The sequence below is a fragment of the Pithys albifrons genome, chromosome 28 (assembly GCF_047495875.1).
Source record: "Pithys albifrons albifrons isolate INPA30051 chromosome 28, PitAlb_v1, whole genome shotgun sequence".
NCBI lineage: Eukaryota > Metazoa > Chordata > Aves > Passeriformes > Thamnophilidae > Pithys > Pithys albifrons.
The window spans coordinates 1,365,161-1,383,689 of NC_092485.1; the positions used below are offsets into that span (position 1 = coordinate 1,365,161).

General features: G+C 56.8%; 3 protein-coding genes across 4 annotated transcripts in view; 1 reads left to right on the plus strand and 2 right to left on the minus strand.

The window, feature by feature from the left end:
* The window catches only part of NAV1 (neuron navigator 1), a 77,101-nt gene extending 75,561 nt beyond the window's left edge, over positions 1-1,540 (minus strand). For both annotated transcript variants that reach the window (XM_071578769.1, XM_071578768.1), the window contains exon 1: positions 1,455-1,540. The gene's annotated coding sequence lies outside the window, so the exon portion shown is untranslated. The remainder of the gene's footprint in view (positions 1-1,454) is intronic.
* A 1,618-nt stretch (positions 1,541-3,158) lies between these two features.
* On the plus strand, positions 3,159-11,833 carry RNPEP (arginyl aminopeptidase). The gene is made up of 11 exons (XM_071578772.1): positions 3,159-3,621; positions 4,175-4,315; positions 5,813-5,961; positions 6,460-6,576; positions 6,693-6,928; positions 7,539-7,652; positions 8,315-8,427; positions 8,732-8,840; positions 9,424-9,648; positions 10,203-10,345; positions 11,567-11,833. Exons 1-11 carry the CDS (start codon positions 3,217-3,219, stop codon positions 11,729-11,731), a joined length of 1,917 nt encoding a protein of 638 aa, XP_071434873.1. The 5' UTR covers positions 3,159-3,216; the 3' UTR covers positions 11,732-11,833.
* Positions 11,834-12,824: 991 nt separating this feature from the next.
* Positions 12,825-18,529, minus strand: part of LZTR1 (leucine zipper like post translational regulator 1) — a 38,446-nt gene continuing 32,741 nt past the window's right edge. The window contains exons 17-20 of the mRNA XM_071578770.1: positions 17,413-17,562; positions 17,096-17,201; positions 16,318-16,398; positions 12,825-13,601 (exon numbers count right to left, since the gene is read on the minus strand). Of these exons, the coding sequence (XP_071434871.1) occupies positions 13,485-13,601; positions 16,318-16,398; positions 17,096-17,201; positions 17,413-17,562 (454 nt within the window). The 3' untranslated portion in view covers positions 12,825-13,484. The remainder of the gene's footprint in view (positions 13,602-16,317; positions 16,399-17,095; positions 17,202-17,412; positions 17,563-18,529) is intronic.

The window sequence follows — 18,529 nt, forward strand, 5'->3', positions numbered from 1 at the left end:
CGGGCACCCCCTGCCTGCCTGGGGGCACGTGCTCGCCCGCTTTGGGCAGCCGGGGGGATCCAGCAGAGCCGGCTGCGGGCACGGCATCCTGGCACACCCAGACTCCCTGGCTCCCCTCCCGGTTGTTTTTTTCCTAGGTGAAATCCAGGAAAAGAGTCGCGCCGGCACAGACACACGCGCTGAGTCTTTCCCGGCTCCCTCCCGCGGGGTGATGACACCTCCATGTCCCGTGGGGACACGGCCCAGGATGAAGTCAGCTCAGAGTATTCCCTGTGTCCTGTGCCATCGCGGTCTGGCTTCAACATTCCCGGCTCCAAGGAACCTGGAGATGTTCCATCACCCCAGGTGATGGGGTGGTGCTTCACCCGGGGTGGTGGAGCATCCCTGGGGTGGTGGAGAATCCCCGTGGAAAGCACCCATGGGTGCCCACAGACCAGCAGCACCTTCCCACGCCAAAAATGAGGGCAGACCAGAGATCTGCCGTCACTGACCGGCTCTGCCTGTGGAGAGATGTGGGGCAGCACAACGCGCTTTTTCGACAGCCCCGGTCTCCCCCATCACCCATTTCAGCAGTAGCTGTGCCTCAGTTTCCCTGTAACCTTTTGTTGGCCATTCTGTGCTCCTCGGGGCTGGGCAGGGGACACACCAGCCTTTGGCACTGCGGTGTTTTCCTGCAGCCCCGCTCTGCCGGGAAAGGGGATTGGGGGTGTCCAGGGGACACCGGGACACAGGAGTTTGCCAGCCCAGCCACGCTGCAGTTCCCACTGCTGAAACAGGACCCCCGCGGAGAGGTGGGGGGCTGCTCCTCGTGCCAGGCAGTGCCAGCCCCTACAGCAGCTTCCTGTTCCTCCCAGACCCTGCCAGCATGTCCCCCAAGCCACCACTGCTCTCCGCGACATGACCACATCACCTCGGTCCCAAACGGGGTGTTCCCCATCATCTGCCACCCCCAGCTGTGCGCCCCCCATGTCACCCTGGTCCCCGGCGGGGCGCCACCCATCACCACTGATCTGTTGTCCCTTCTGAGAACGACTGTTCCCGCAGGATGTCCCATATCGCTCCAATCCCACCGGGATGTTCCCCGTGTCACGGACGGTCCCCGTTGGGGTGTTCCTCATCAGAGCCGAGGTCCGTTGGGGTGTCCCTCGTGCCTTCCAGGGCCACGGAGGACGAACCCCATCACCCCCGGTCCCCGCCGGGGTGTCCCCCGTGTCTCCCACTCCCACTGGGATGTCCCCCCGTGTCTCCCCGACTCTCACCGGGATGTTCCCCCGTGTCGCCCCACTACCCCCGGCGTGTTCCCCGTGTGTCCCCGCTCCCACTGGGATGTCCCCCCGTGTCTCTCCTCGTTCCCCCCGGCGTGTCCCCCCGTGTGTCCCCGCTACCACATGGATGTCCCCCCGTGTGTCCCCGCTCCCACGGGGATGTGCCCCCGGCCCCGGGGCCCCGCTCACCGCCGGCCGTGCCCCGTCCCGTCCCGCGGGCAGCGCCCGGAGCCGCCGCCGGTCGCGCAGTGACAGCCCGGCCGGGGACCCGCGGGCCGGGCCGGCAGGGCGGGGGAGGAGTCGCGCAGGCCCGTGCCCGGCCCCGCCGCTCCGGCCGCCCGGGGATGCCCGGCCCGGCCCTCTGTCACCCCAGATCCCCGGCCCGGAGAGACCCCCACCCCTGCCCCGCTCGGTCCCTCGGGGCGGCCCCGCCCTGTCCCCGATGCCCCCCGTGCCACTCGGCTGCCAAGAGGCGGCGTCTGAGCCAGGGAAACCCCACAGAGCTCCCCACGAATCCCCCCACGGACCACTCCCCCAGGATTCCCCATAGGGACGCCTAGACCCCTTGGCTCCCCCATGGATCCCTCCCTATAGCCCTCCTCGATCCTGCCGGGATCTCCCCATGAACCCCCGCGCTTGGTCATCCCTCGATCCACTCCCCATGGATCCTGACATTGTTCCTACCATGGACCTCCCCCCCGGATTCCCCAGGGACCCCCGGGCATTTCTTATGGACCCCAGACCCTGCTCCCCCTTCCCCGGATTTCCCCCCACAGATCCCTCCCTCCCCGGCCTGATTCCCCAGTTGGGTCTCGACATGATCTCCCCCTCGGACTCCTCCTGGATCCCCCACAGATTCCCCACGGAATGTATCCCCGACCCCTGGACATTCCCCCTCACTGGATCCTCCCATGGATCCCTCTCTACATCCCTCCTGGATTTCCCCAAGGACCACCTCTCCCCATGAGTCCTGATGTGGACCCTCTAATGGACCCCATTTTGGATCCCTATGGACTCCCCTGGCCAGGGATGCCCCACTATGAATTCCCTTGACCCCTTCCCAAGCTCTGGATCCTCCCCTCCCTATCCCCCATGGCTCTCCCTCCTCAGATCCTCCTAGATCCCAGGCACCAAAGAATTCCAGCTTGTGTCTGCCCAACCCATGGACTCCCACTTTCTGCTGAATTCCCAGTGCAGCATCCATAGGTCCCTCATAGATCCCCCTACATACTCCTGCCATGGATCCCCCACTCATGGATCCCCCATGGATCCCCTCATAGCTTCCCCTACACTCCCCTACCATGGGCCCCCACCAGGGGTACCTCATGGTTTCCTCTCATTGATTTCTTTCCATCTGTCATAGATGGATCCCCCACCCATGAATCCCCTCACAGATCCCCTTCCATCCCTCACCCATGAATCCTCCATAGATCCTTCTCCATCCTCCCTCCTGCCTTGGACTTCCTATCCATGAATCTCTCCATCCATGAATCTCCCTTATCCATGAATCTCTCCATAGATCTCCCCATGGATCCCCCTCCATCCTCCTGCCATGGATTCCCCATCCATGAATTCCCCCACAGATCCCTCTCCATTCTCCTGCCATGGATTCCCCACCAATCAATCCCCTCTTAGATCCCTCTCCATCCCCCTGCCATGAAGTCCCCATCCATGAATCCCCCCATAGACCCCTCTCCATCCCCTTGCCATGAATCCCCCCCCAATGAATCCACCTTTAGATCCCACTCCAACCCCACCCACGAATCCCGCCCCGCCCCGCATCCCCCGCTCCACGGACCGCCCGCGACCGCCCCGTCCCGCCCCTGGGCGGTCCCGCCCCGTCCCCATCCCCGCCGCTCCGTCCCGCCCCGTCCCCGCCGCTCTGTCCCGCCCCGTCCCCGCCGCTCTGTCCCGCCCCTGCCCGGCTCTGCCCGGCCCTCCCGGCGCGGCGATGGCGGCCGCTGTGCGGGACACGGCCCCGGTGCGGGACGCGGCCACGGCGAGCAGCGCGGGCTCGTGGTCGCTGCGGCACCTGCACCTGGATCTGTGCGTGTCGTTCTCGGCGGGCGCGGGCGCGGGGCGGCTGCGGGGCCGGGCGCGGCTGGAGCTGCGCTGCGAGCGGGACGATGCGGGGCTGGAGCTGCGGCTGGACACGCACCCCGCGCTGTGCGTGAGCCGCGCCGCGCTCCTGCCGCCCCCCGGGGGGCCCGGGGACACGGCGGGGCAGGCGCTGCCCGTGGAGAGCCGACCCTTCAGCAGCTACGGCAGCGCCCTGCACATCACCCTGCCCCAGCACCCCCGCGCCGGGCAGCTGCTCACCCTCCTCATCGACTACGAGGCGGGCGAGGGGCCAGGGGTGAGCGGGGGGTCAGCGCGGTGTGCCGGGGCCAGGGTGGGCGGGGGGACACCGGGGGACACAGGGGTATGGGGGGACACTGGGAGGATACAGGGGTACACTGGGATCAGGGTGAGTGAGGGGGCACAGGGGGGACACAGGGGTACGCTGGGTCCAGGATGAGTGAGGGGACACAAGGGGGACACAGGGGTACAGTGGGGGGACAGAGTGGTACACTGGGGCCAGGGTGGGCAGGGGGACACAAGGGGGACAGAGGGGTACATTGTGTCCAGGGTGAGTGGGAGGACACAGGGGCGACACAGGGATACACTGGGTTCAGGGTGAGTGAGGGGACATTGGGTCTAGGGTGATGTGGGGGACAAGGAAACACTGGGCCCAAGGAGTGACAGGCAGGGGGATGGAGGGGTCACCTGGCACAGGGGAAGCAGGAGGATACGGGGTGTGGATTGGGGGCCACCAGACCCCAGAGGAGCTGAGGGAAGGTCCAGGGAACCACAGGCCTGTGGTGGGCAGAGTTCTCCTGTTCCCTCAGTGGGTCTGTGTCCCTCCCCAGGTGTGCTGGCTGGCCCCCGAGCAGACAGCAGGGAAGCAGAAGCCCTTCATGTACACCCAGGGCCAGGCTGTCCTCAACAGGTCCTTCTTCCCCTGCTTTGACACCCCCTCAGTCAAGTTCACCTACTCAGCCACTGTGAAGGTAAGCAGAGCCCTGGGAGCTGACCTGGCCATTCCCTCACACCAGTGGGAGCAAATCCCTCCATGAGTGCAAAGTTTGCTGTTGGGGAAGAGAATCCAGGGGGGACCACGGAGATGCTCTCAGGGCAGCAGCACCTCTGCTCTGGACACAGGCTGGGAGAGTTGGAGCTGTTCAGCCCAGAGAAGAGAAGGCTTTGGGGAACCCTCAGAGCCCAGGGGTGCTCCTGCCTCTCCCCAGGTGCATTGCTGGGCTCCACAGTGGGGAGTGACCAGGGTGGGTGACCAAATACTCAGTGCTTGCTGGCAAAGTGTTAGGGAGCTGCTGGGATCTGCTCTCTTCATGCTGCTGCCTTTCCCTAAGAAATTCCCCTCATTATCACAGAACCCCCTAATTTTGCCCCACAGCAGCCTGAGGCTGGCAGGATTCCCACTCCTGGCATTTGTAGCAGTGGGAGGGTGACAGGCTGGGTTTGGAGGGACAGAGCAGGAGGAGAGTGTGAGGCTGGGCTGGGCTGGGTCCTCATGGTGGTGCTGGAGCTGCTGAATGTCCAGGATGGAAGGAGCAGCCACTGGGCTCCAAAAATGGGACTAAATAATCCCAATTCCCTCCTTGCCCGTGGGTGGGCACCTGGTGACACCAACACTGGCCTGCTGTGGGTGATGGAAGCTGCTGTGTGACACCAAGCCAGTTTCAATGGCATGTGCTGGCATCACCTGGCAATGCTGGAATTGATTTATTTTGCCTGTTGCTCTAATTTCTCCCCTTAAAACTTTGGCAGAACCCCCTCCCCGCTACAGGGTTGGGGCTGGGCTGCTGCAGAGCCCTGGTGTGATGCTCTGTACCAAGAAAACCTTATTCCCTGTGGGGCTCACCCCGTGTTTGGGATGGGGAGCACTGGATGAGTCTCCCTGGGCTCAGCCATGGGTTGGTTCTGTGTTGGCTTGGGAATGGGAAAAACCAGTTGTTGTGCAAGAATCAGGAGGGCAGCCTGCAAGCTCAAGGATCTGCATCCTCTGCCCTTCCACACCTGCAACTTCAGCATTTCTTTATCTCCTGGCAGCTTGTGGGGCAGCTCCAGGTGTGCTGGGGCAGCTCCAGGTGTGCTGGATTAGCTCCTGGTGTACTGGGGCAGCTCTTGGTGTACTGGGGCAGCTCCAGGTGTGCTGGGACTGCTCCTGGTGTGCTGGGGCAGCTCCTGGTGTACTGGGGCAGCTCCAGGTGTGCTGGGGCAGCTCCTGGTGTGCTGGGACTGCTCCTGGTGTACTGGGGCAGCTCCAGGTGTCCCGGTGTTGCACCCAGCCGAGTGATGCTGTTGCAGGGATGTAGCTGGATCCTGGGTGGGAGCTTGGGGCCCTCGTGCTCTGCTCTGCTGCTCAACACCTGCAGTGCCCATGGACCCAACAATGAATTTTGCCATCAGACGTGTCCCCACTAGGTTAGCTGACCTGCTACTCTGTGTCTTATGGATCTAATGGATGTTTTTGACCACGTGTCCAGGTTCCTGAGGGCTTCACAGCTGTGATGAGTGCCACGAGCTGGGAGAAGCAGAAGGATAACACCTTCGTCTTCAAGATGTCCCAACCAATCCCCTCCTACCTGGTTGCTCTGGTTGTTGGGGACATTGTGTCTGCTGATGTTGGCCCAAGGTAAGGGGCTTGGGAGGAGACCCCAGTGCTCTCCCTGGCTGTGGCTGTGTGGTGGAGCTCCCATGGCAGCCACTTTGTGCTTCTCTCTGCTCCATGGGGCTCTGGAGTGCAGAGACCCTGGCCATGAGCATGACCTGGTACATCCCCATCTGTGTCACCAGACTGTGGGCTGTGAGGGTGAGGGTCCTGGTTGCTCTGGAGAGTGAGGGGAAGCCTTGGTGCCATGTTAGGCTGTGCTTGTGTCACCCCACACATGAGTGAGGGCAGTGGGTCCCCCATCTCCTCACAAGGCTGGTGTTGCCACCACAGCCATATAAAAGCCCTTTGACATTCAGGCAAGGAAAGAAATCCCAGCAGTTTGCACTATTGGCCTCTATAGCTGCCTTTATCATCAGGTTTTATTTTGCTGTGGGATAAGCCTGTGCAGTTTCTGTCTGATGAAGCAACAGGGTGAAAGTCCCCTAACTGTTACACTTCCTCTTCTCCACCCTTGGCCAGGAGCCGTGTCTGGGCTGAGCCCTGCCTGATTGAGGCTGCCAAGAAGGAGTATGATGGGGTGATTGAGGAGTTCCTGGTGGTTGGAGAGAAACTCTTTGGACCTTATGTTTGGGGCAGGTATGGCTGGAAGGTTCCCAAAGGACCTGGTTCCCCAGGGCTGGGGAGGGCGTGTCCCTCCATCCCCATCCCCATCCTCAGGAGGAGCAGGGTCTGAGCCAAGCCTTCCCTGGCAGGTATGACATCCTGTTCATGCCACCCTCCTTCCCCTTCGGTGGGATGGAGAACCCCTGCCTGACCTTTGTCACGCCGTGCCTGCTGGCCGGGGACCGCTCGCTGGTGGACGTCATCATCCACGAGATCTCCCACAGCTGGTTTGGCAACCTGGTCACCAACGCCACGTGGGGAGAGTTCTGGCTCAACGAGGGCTTCACCATGTACGCCCAGAGGCGCATCTCCACCGAGGTCTACGGTGCGTGGCCCTGCCTGGCTGTGGGGGGCTGAGCCCTTGTGAGGGTGCTGGGATCTGTGTGGGTGCTGAGCCCTTACGTGGGTGCTGAGCCCTGACATGGGGGCTGAGCCCTTACATGGGTGCTGGGACCTGTGTGGGTGCTGAGCCCTTACATGGGTGCTGGGACCTGTGTGGGTCTGGGGTCTGTGTGGGTGCTGAGCCCTTGCGTGGTTGCTGAACCTTTGCATGGGTGCTGAGCCCTGACATGGGTGCTGGGACCTGTGTGGGTCTGGGGTTTGTGTTTGTCTGGGACCTGTATGGGTGCTGGGACCTGTGTGGGTGCTGAGATCTATGTGGGTGCTGAGCCCTTGTGTGGGTGCTGGGATCTGTGTGGGTGCTGAGCCCTTGTGTGGGTCTGGGGTCTGTGTGGGTGCTGGGACCTGAGTAGGTGCTGAGCCCTCATGTGGGTGGTGGGGTCTGTGTGTGTGCTGGGGTCTGTGTGGGGCAGGATTCTGCGCTGTGTCTCAGAAGAGCTGAAGGGCAGCAGCTGCAAACGCCCTGGGGGTTTCTGTGAATCGAAGAGGAGGTTTAGATTAGGCATTATTGGATATTATTGCTTGTCCCTGCCCAGGATTGCCCTACACCTGCCTGGAGGCTGCCACGGGAAGGGCCCTCCTGCGCCAGCACATGGACAACACGGGGGAGGACCATCCGCTGAACAAGCTGCGGGTGGTGATTGAGCCAGGTCTGTGGGGCATCCCGGGGGGCAGGACAGGGACTGGGGAAGGGACTGGAGCACAAGTGCTGTGGGGAGAGGCTGAGGGAGCTGGGGGTGTTCAGCCTGGAGAAGAGGAGGCTCAGAGGTGACCTCAGCACTGTCTGGAACTCCCTGAAGGGAAGTTCTGGCCAGGTGGGGGTTGGTCTCTTCTCCCAGGCACTCAGCAATAGGACAAGGGGGCACGATGGGCTCAAGCTCTGCCAGGGGAAATTGAAGTTGGACATCAGGTAGAAATTCTTTGCAGAGAGAGTGCTCAGGGATTGGAATGGGCTGCCCAGAGAGGGGGTGGATTCCCCATCCCTGGAGGTTTTTCAACTGAGCTTGGCCGTGGCACTGAGTGCCATGATCTGGTAAAGGGACTGGAGTTGGACCAAGGGTTGGACTTGATGATCTGGGAGGTCTTTTCCAACCCAATCCATTCTATGATTCTGTGACAGCGAGGGCTGGGGTGGGCAGCCCTGCTGGGGTACTCCATGGCTGGCACTAAAACTGGTGTGGGTGGTGGGACCTGGATCAGGTGACGGCTGCAGGATGGGCTGCGTCCACCACAGAGGGGGGAATCTCAGGGCACAAGAGGGCTGTGTTGTTTTGCAGGGCAGGGGGTTTCTGAGGGTTTTGGCTTTTTCCAGGTGTCAATCCAGATGACACATACAACGAGACACCCTATGAGAAGGGGTACTGCTTTGTCAGCTACCTGGCCCATCTCGTGGGTGACCAGAGCAAGTTCGATGCCTTCCTCCAGGTGGGTGTGAGGAAGTCTCAGGTCGAGGTGCAAAGTCATCCAAAACCCCACAATAGGAGGCCAGGACAGGATGCAGGACCCTGGGAAGGACAGGCTGAGCAGGGTGGCTGAGAAGGGGAAGAGAAGGTGGGAAATGGACATGTTAACAAGGGAATGAGATGAAAGCAGGGCTTGGCCTCGTGCTGGCAGCAGGTGCTGGGAGTGCTGAGAATTAGAATGGGCTCCCCCACGAGATGCAGCACGAGGAGGGCTGGGCAGCACTGCTGGGGTGAGTGTGTGGTGTCACCCCTGCCCACCCCTGCAGGCCTACGTGAACCGGTTCAAGTTCCAGAGCATCACCGCGGACGACACCCTCGCGTTCTTCCTGGAGTACTTCCCGGAGCTGAAGGAGAAAGGCGTGGACTCCATCCCAGGTGAGTGCAGTGCTGTCCTGGCCAGGCCAGACCAGCACCTGCAGCTGTCAGAGCTGCCTGTCTCTCCTGCAGACCCCTCTGTGTGGTCACTGAAGACACTGCTGGGCTCGGCTCTGATGGAGGATGCGCAGTGCTGGCCAGCTGGGATCAGGCACTAGCCCAGGCCTGGGTGTGTTCCAGCTCAGCCTGTTTTTTTTCCATCCAAACTCAGTCCCTGCTCTGTGCTTGGGTACTATTTCATGGGGTTTCCATGACTCAGCCTGGTGAGGAGTCTGGCGAGCACTGGGATCAGGCCCAGCCAGCGCCCTGGGCTTGGCCCAGCCTTGCTGGAGATCCAGGCTTGGCAGGAGCTTTCCATGCTGGAGCCAGCTCATCCCTCTGGCAGCAGCAGGGCTGATACCCACAGGCACACCCTGAGCCCAGGGTGGTTGAACAGCCTCACACTGTTAGTTTCTGGTGGTGCTGGGGACACCCTGGGAGAAGGCAGTGGGAGATCTGGGATCTGCAGCAGCACCTCCTGGGAGAAGGGGTGGTCCCTGGGCTCGGGGAACTGCTCCCAGCTCTGCCTCCCACCTCACTGCAGGGTTTGAGTTCGACCGCTGGCTGAACACGCCGGGCTGGCCGCCCTACCTGCCCGACCTGTCCCCGGGGCAGCAGCTGATGGAGCCGGCGGATGAGCTGGCAGAGCTCTGGGCAGCCGATGGATTGAACATGGAGGCCATTGAAGCCGTGGACATCACGGGCTGGAGGACGTACCAGCTGGTGTATTTCCTGGATCAGGTCCTGCAGAGATCCCCCCTGCCTGAAGGTGAGGGCCAGGTGCCCAGAGGAGACCCAGGGTGACGTGCTCCAGTCAAGCCAGTTGGCTGGGGACATGAGGACACATCAGTGGGACACATGGATGTGTGGCCGTCAGCCCATCTCCAATTGCTGTGCAGGTCCTGCTGTCAGGGATTCCTCAGCTGGTGTGGTAGGGGATGGAGAGCTGAGGAAAATGTGCCTCTGTATTTATGGGGACATGTGCAGTGGCAGGAAGGAGACCTGCTGTCCCCAGGCTTGGCTGTGCTGTCACCTTCCCATGTCACCTCTCTGCTGAGGGATGTCCTCCCACTTTTGCTGCCCTCCCAAGCCACCAGCACGTGGCTCTGCAGGGCTGTCCAGCCTGGGAGGCCCAACACAGGCACCCTCTGCCCAGAGCCAGCAACTGCTCCAGAGCTGGGGGTGTGGGGAGGGTCCAGGGCTGACCCAAGGCTGGGAGGATCCCAAAGGATTTGCAGCAGGGCTGGGATGGGCTCAGAGGGTTTCCTGGGAGCAGGGGCTGGGACAGAGGCCTGCAGGGCTGGTAACCACCCCCTCTCACAGGCAATGTGGAAAGGCTGAGCAAGAGGTACCCCAAGATCTCCAAGGCCCAGAATGCTGAGCTGCGTCTGCGCTGGTGTCAGATTGTCCTCAAGAACAACCTGGAAGCCGAGTACAGCAAAGTCAAGGACTTCCTGCACAGCCAGGTTTGTCACTGGGCAGTGGTGGCTGTGCCCAGCAGTGTGCCCGTGGGGAAGAGACCAGCATGGGGCAACTTCTGTGCCACAGGGTCAGGGCTTGGCTCTTGCTCTTGCTTAGTCCCAGGATGGTTGGGTTGGAAGGGATCTTACAGCTCATCTTGTTTCACCCCCTGCCATGGGCAGGGACACCTTCCACTGTCCCAGGTTGCTCCAAGCCCCATCCAACCTGGCCTTGAACACTTTCAGGGATGGGGCAGCCACAGCTTCTCTGGGCACCCTGTGCCAGGGCCTCACAACTCTCCTAGGGAAGAATTTATCCCCAATATCCCATGTATCCCTGCCCTCTGGCAATGGGAAGCCATTCCCCCTTGTCCTGTCCCTCCATCCCTTGTCCCAAGTCTGTCTCCAGCTCTCTTGGAGCCCCTTTAGGCAGTGGAAGGGGCTCTCAGGTATCTCTGGAGCCTTCTCTTCTCCAGAGTGAACATTCCCAGCTCTCCCAGCCTGGTTCCAAACCAGAGGGGCTCCAGCCCTTGGAGCATCTCTGTGACCTCCTCTGGACCTGCTCTGACAGCTCCATGTATGTCTTGTGCTGGAGACCCCAGAGCTGGACATAGTGCCCCAGGTTGGGGTCTTCTGAGAGCAGAGGAAAGGGCAGGATCTCTCCCTCACCTGCTGCCCCTGGTCGTGGGGAGGAGCCCAGGACACAGTTTGCTTTCTAGGGTGGCAGCACACATGGCCAGGTCATGTCCAATTTGTCACACCACACCAGTGTCCCTAAGTCCTTCTCTGAAGGGCTGTTCATCCATCCATCCATCCATCCTGCACTGACCCAGGTGCAGGAACCTGCACTTGGCCTTGTTGAAATTCATGAACTTCTCAGGGCCTGCTCCTTCTCCAAGGTCAAGGTCATCTCCCCAGTTTGGGTGCTGCAGTGCCAAGGGCTGCCCATGGCAGCATTCCCCTCCCTGTGCCCTTCACAGATATTTCACAGACTGTTCTGAGTTGGAAGGGACCCACAAGGATCATCGAATCCAACTCTTACCTGAATGTCCCACAGAGGGATCAAACCCACCACCTCTGTTATTCCTCTGTGCTCTCCCTGGCCCAGAGCAGGGCAATGCTGGAGGTGTTGTGCTGGGGACAGAGGGGATGTTGGGGGGTGTTGTGTTGGGGGTGTGGGAGGCTCCTGGGAGGGGTTTGGGGTGTAACCCCTCTTTGTCTCCACAGGGGAAGCAGAAGTACACGTTGCCCCTGTACCGGGCCATGTGGGGTGGGTCAGAGACCGCCCGGGCCCTGGCCATGGAGACCTTCTCTGCCACGGCCCCCCAGCTCCACGTCAATGTCCAGAACTATGTGAAGAAGATCCTGGGCTTGGAGGTGGCACAGGCCTAAGAAGGCAGCCTGGGCTCCCCTCCCTGGGCTGCTGTTCCCAGTGGCAGGACCTCAGTGCCTCCCCCTCACTGCACATTTCCTTATTAAAATGTGTAATTTTTATTCTGTGTTTTTCTGTTCCCGTTCAGCCTGAGAGAACGAGGCTTCCCTGGGCAATGGGTGTCCTCTAGTGGATCAGCATTGCTGGAAGTGACTTGGAATGTTGTTGTAAGTTGCAGTGGAGAACCTTTCTCCAGCTGCAGACCTGGTTTCCCAGGGAACACCAAGCCTGTCAGTACAATTAACATGACCTCTTGTAAGAGACTTCACTACCTATGAGGCATCTGGAAACAATCCCTCTGGTTTAAAAGGTGCCCTTGGCTCTCACAGGCGCCTGTCACGTCTGGTCTGGCTCACCTGAACAAGCCACCAGTGAGAAAAACCAGGTGGTCCCCAAAGCACTTCCCTTGGATTTAATAAGTGACACATTCTCCACTGCACCAACTGCAATGCCCTGGACACACCAGAGCAGGTGTGTCAGGGTATAAAGATGCTGAAGAGGAGCTCACAACTGGCACTGCTTCACTGAATGAAAATCATGGCTACAAAGGGGGCAATGCAGGGCTGGGAGCTGCATGTCTGCACTGGAGGGATCCCCCAGTGCTCCAGCAGTTCTCACCAGCCAAGCAGAGAGCAGCACCCCCATTTTCATTCTCAGCTTGTTGCTCCCTCCCAGGGCTCCCCCAGGGGCTCTGGGAAGGGCTGGGACAGTTCCACCAGCAGACACTCACCAACACCAGATCTCTGGTGCTCTCCAACCAACATTATCCAGCAGTGGGGAGAGGTGAAGCTCCTCTCCTCTCTGCTCAGCAGGGTGGGAAGCATCTTGCACAGAGCTGGGGGCTTCAAGGGAACTGCAGCTGCTCCTGCACGGGCTGGGAAGGGCACTCTGCCTTCACTCACCTTCCTGCAAAGGCAACGGCTCAGAGACACTTCAGTATAAAATTAGTAACAAAGATGTAACACACTTATTTTTAACAACATAACCTTCATCAAAGCTCAGAACAATTTTTGCTTAATTTTTTCCAAAATGAAAGCCAAGTCAATCATGAAATGCCAGGAGATGTTAATTCTTTATTAATAAATAGATTTAGAAAGGCTTAGCAAGACAGGATTAATGGATTTGATGGTCAGAAAGGGCTGCTGTAATCTGCCAGTCTGCGAGAGCACAGCTCTGCCTTCCCACAGCCCACCAATCCAGGCAGTTGCACAGAGGCTTATCTGTTAATCCACACCACGGAGTCCCTGAAAAGTCACTACATTCTGGTCTGAGGGCCAGTTCCTCTGTGAACAACACGTGCCCTGTGCCCAGTTCTGTCTGACTTCCCCTTACAGCCCCCAGCTGGGTCAGCTGAAGCTCTTTAAATAGTATTCTTTAAATATTGTGTTTCAAAGGATTAGTGACTCTCTTACTCATCACTGCTTGACTTTACAGTATGAAAGTAATAAGGGGTTTGATTATAAAAGTAGTAACTCCTCAAACCACGTGGTACTAATTCATTCCTGCAATGGTTTCAGTTCTACATTTGGGTAACAAATGTACCAAAGCCCAAACCCTGCACAATGTACAAACCCAGCAGAGCTGTCCCTGCTCCTCCAGGCTGCCGTGTGTGCAGGCTCTGAGCAGCTCAGGGTGGAATGGCAAACCACAGAGGCAGCTCTAGAGTGCCATTGTTTCTGAGGAACAAGTGAGAGGTTGGATTCCCAAGCCATGTCAAATGTCTGCGCTCAGCTCGGCGCACTGCTTGTCTGAGATGTGGGTGGCTAAGGAGTCTATGATGTCAAGGAGGAGGAGCTGACTGAGCGAGCGGAGGTTTGGCAACTTGGAGACCTTCAAGGAAAACAGAACAGAAAAAACAGGAAGAAATTAAAACCCTCCCCAAAGCACAGCTGATATATCACCCTCTTACCCCTGGCAGCCCATGGAAGGTCAGGAGAGTCAGGCTGGGCATGGGTGGTGTGAGATGCCAGTTGGGCTGCAGAGAACAGAGCACGGGGCTCCAGTCAGGGTTGGAATCAAACTCAGCCTGTGGAGAGCTGGGAATGAGAGCAGCAGGAATCTGTCCCCCTGTTGGTACTGACAGCCTGAGTGCTGGTCACCAGCTGAGCACTCTCCTGACAGCCACGCTGGGCACCAGCACAGCCCAAGCCCCGGGGTCTGTGTGTTCCCCACTGAGAACATGACTCAGGGCCTGATCTCTTTGCTCCTGTGCTCCTGAGGAGAGGCTGTTCTCAGTGTCCATGCTGGTTCTGCTGGCATTCCTCCTGCAGTCAAAGCAGGTCACTGGAGCACTTGCCAACACAAACCTCACCACATCAGACAGATGAGAAGCTACAACAAACTTTATGCTTTCAGAGTGTTCAGAAGCTCAACTGTTAGCAAAAATGAGCTCCACACATTCCTTCCTTCTCCACAACCTCATGGTAAGGAGCCAGCAACCTCTCAGTCCAGAGGCACTAACACATCCCCAGAGCCCAGCCTCTCACCCAGCCTGCCTTACCTGAGCTGAGATTATCACCTCCATCCACTCAGCCAGCCCAAATTCCCTGAGCTGAGATTATCACCTCACTCTAGGGAGCTGGACAAAAAGATATCCCAATCATCTTTTAAAGCCCAGGAAGGAAATGGCTGTGGATGCTTCCAGAAAGAGCTCAGGACATGTGCTTGTAGCAATATCCTCAAACTAAGGGTCTGCCAGGACTGGGAGGGAGAGAGAACCCCCTCAGCACTGCTGGGAATCCTGCCCCGCCCCCAGGCACGCACTACAGAACAGATCAGGGTGTCACTACAAACACATCAAACAGTTGCAGGTTTATTAGGGCTTTTGCACAACACTGACACACAAGAGCCTGAAAACACATTGCCTAAAGCAGCGAACCTCTGGGAATGGCTCCTCAGTAATGTTCCTACTGTGGGGAAAGCTCCTTAACAGTCTGAATCCAGAACAGTGTTAAATAAGCTGGAAGAACAGGAGATGCCACAGCCACAGACCTGCCCTGCCTGAGCTCTGGTGGCCCACTGGGTTTGTGCATAAGAACAAATGCCCCTCAGAGCCCATGGCTGGCCCAGGAGCAGAACATTGAGTGTCTGTGCCCAGCCAACCGAGCACCCAGCCCGGGCCAAAAATCACACACTGAGGCCTCTCAGGCCAAGGGAAAACATTGCTTAATTGAGATTTCTTCGTGCACATCTGCTTGACACTCTTCCAGACACGTTTTGATGAACACTGTTCTACCAGTCAACAGTTTAAATAAAACACTTCCCCACATCCTGGGGAGGAAGTGCAGCAGAGGAACGAACGCCCTCCAGCTCCCACTGCTGTCTCCCAGTGTCGCAATGTCCGTTCCCCCCAGTCTGTTCTGGGGACAATCACACCACCTGCTTGTCCTCCTGTGGCTCAGGGCACTGACCCCAAACCCCAGGGCTGTCCTGTCCCCCACAGGGACTGTTCCCCACCCCTGCTGAACTGGGTCACTCTGAAGGACTCACGAGGCCAGGAGAGAACAGGTAAGATGAAGGTAAGGAGCTGTAACCTCACGCTGGGGACTCTCCTCTGGGAGTGATTCCTGGATGCTGCCCCCTCTCTCAATGCTTTTTATGCATTTTCAGTTATTTTTGAATGTAAATGTGTCACGCTCCAGCAACTCTGGCATTTAATGAAGAGCCTGAACACCTCCCTGTCTCCCCTCCAGACACTAACAGGATGTTGCAGAGCTCTCCTTTCCCAGGAGGAGGATTGTGAGTTTAAACATACAAAGGAGAGCAAGCTACTTGAATACTAACTAGGGAATTATTATCAGTAAGTGCGTAGCATCCAGAAATCCCAATTCCTATGATTTATCTACCCATTTCAGCAATGCTAATGAGTTGTGCAATGAACTGGTGACATGCTGGGGGACTGTCATGGAGGGATCACATCTCACAGGAACAACTAAATGGCAACATCCCTATTCTCTCAAAGTGAGGACAGGAGTATCAGCACATCAGGCTCCTGACCTTTCCTGCCACTAATGCATCATTCCACATATCAGGACAGAATCACAGAATTGTTAAGGTTGGAAAAGACCTCTAAGACCATCGAGTCCAACTGTTGAATGAGGAAAGCACAGAAACCCCAGCCAGGACATGACAATATAACATGTATGACAGAGAATACTCCAAGAGAAACACAAACAGCACACTGATAACTGCCAGTGAGAGAGAGATTTATGCCCTCAATACACAACAAACTTACCCTGCTATATACCAACCCAACAAGGGCATGGCACAAAATTAGCAGCTGGAACAAGTGGAAATGGAAGCAATTTTGTGTAACTTCTGGTATGGAAGGTCTTCACATTTCCAGACTATGCTGTTCTAGTCTTCCATTTGTTTTTGGTGTGAGAAGTGTGCCTGGCAGTCCTGTCAGTGAGTGTCAGTAACACAGCCAGCTCCCAGCTCTCTCTCACATGAGGAAGAATTAAACTGATGCCTATATTAATGTCTTCAACCAAGGCAGGGACAGAGGACAGCAGCTCTCAAAAGCCCCAGAAAAGATGCAACCAACCTTGGTGAACTGGTGGACGATGATGTGCAGGCAGTGCCTCTTCATGTCCAGGGCCTGGGTCTTGTCAGCTGCCTCTAAAATCTAAAGCAGAAGCAATGATGTGATTTCCTTTCTGCACAGCTCAGGTGCACAAACACTGCCCTGACCCAGAGCAGGAAACTCCTCTGAGCCAGGAAACATCTCCATTTTGCATTAAAAACTGAATCTTTTCAGAACTATTCAAAAATAAGCCTTGGATTTAAAACTTATGGAGTCCTCAGGAGCTCATCAGCAGGAATTGCTTCTGCTCCTGCTGCAGAGGGTTCAGGAGCTGCCACTGGCACTGGGGGCTTTCTTACCACACAGTATCTTTTGTCAGCTCAAACTCCACTGCCAGATCCTGTCAGCATCACTGACAAAACAAGACTAAACTCACCTGCACATCACCATTTACCCTGGTACAAATGTCTGCCAAAAAAGGGTTTGCAGTTGAGTGCTGAGCTCATGGTGAGCCTTAAAAAGACCTTTAGAAACACAGTTCTGCACTGGGGAATGAGGAGCTCAGGAGAAGCCAGGTGAGCAGTACCTGCTGAACCCTTCAGCATAGCACAGGAGCAGAAGTGACACAAAAATCAGGTAAGGAGCAAAGCTGCTGAAGGCTGGGCTCCCACATGTGTCACCACTGCCACTGGAATGGTCTGGAGAGACTCAGTGACCTGGCACTGGGGATACCCACTTGACCAGACCCCTTGGCTTTCCTCTAAGTCAGGTGACTAACTAAAGTCCTTGGGGACAATACCTGGAGCACATTCTCCACTGTGACATTCATTTCCAGGTTCTGCTTGCAGTAGGCTTGGAGTCTGTTGTTGGAGAAGCCGTAGTAGTAAGGTGCAGCAAAGAGGTACCTATTCATCCCATTGAGGAATAAACAGTGAAGCAAAGGCAAGAGCACTGGGGGCAAACACAAACCCCTGTCAGGAGTGACAGTGCAAAGCCTGCCAGTGCCACCCTGGCAGACCACACTCCCAGGCTGTGCCAGGCAGTCCAAAGCAAAGGGAAGGACCTGCTGGACCTGCACTCAGACAGATCCTTCAATTCCTTCTGAATTAAGGATACAGGGAGTCTTCAGGAGGCATGTTCACTTCTCCATAGTAGATGTATCTAAGCATGGACTCAAAAGCCTGCTTGCTGGGCACCATTTCACCTATAGAGATGTTCACTTGCCCATCCTCTGGCATGAAGGAACGGAACATGGCTTCAAAGTAACTGGAAAGGGAAATAAAACTGAGGTAATATATTCTGCAGACAGATGGTTTACCCCAGTATTGTTCAAAGGCTGCTACTCAGAACTGCAGCTTCCAATGCAGCAAATTCAGTTGACAACCTGGGCAAAACCACTGCTAAATTATATTTTCATATATGTCTGCCAGTGAAAACTCCAAATATAATCCCCCTCATTACCATCAGCACTACCTGAAATTCGCCTGTTTCTTGAAAATTAGGACACATGGTGCTTTGATTTTTGTCTAATTTGCATAAGACCCAGTCGAGAGCTTAAAGAATTATGAATTTCCTTGGTATCTACAGACTGCCAATCATCAGGGCTGTTTTAAGAGCTGTGAAATGCTTCTGGTAAAATAACACAGTAACTAATACTGAGTATTGTTACTGGAACTGGAAAGAAATTAACACAGTGTTTGAAACAGAAATTTTATGGGGACACAATGGTTGGCAGAATGTAAGGTGCAGGTCCACAGAACACACAAGTGCAGGACAAACCCACTTCACTCATCTCCTGAGGAGGGAGAACAGTCCCCCCTTCAGCAGGGAGAACTCCTTGTCCCTGCATAAAGCATGAGAACAACCTACTCCTTGGTACACACCATTTCTTGTTATGTTTATTCATAACTAGTCTTAAATATCAGCAAGAGAGAAAGAAATCCAAGTTCCACATGATTCAACATGAATGTTCACTGTCAGAAGGCTCCTTCTGACCTCAGTGGACATCTGTTGCTTTCCACTTCACTGAAACCACCTTATGTTTTCCACCCTTTTTCCCTTCCTGTGATTCTACAGATTCTTTGTCTTGCAGTGCAGCTTCTCACACATCCTCTGGGGAACCTTTGCAGTTTTAATTTTCTCCTATTTTTCCCTGCTGGGTATCAAATGGGGAAAAAAAAATTAATCACTATTGCTTAAAGGCTTATTACACTCATTGAGCAAAGCTGTCCTA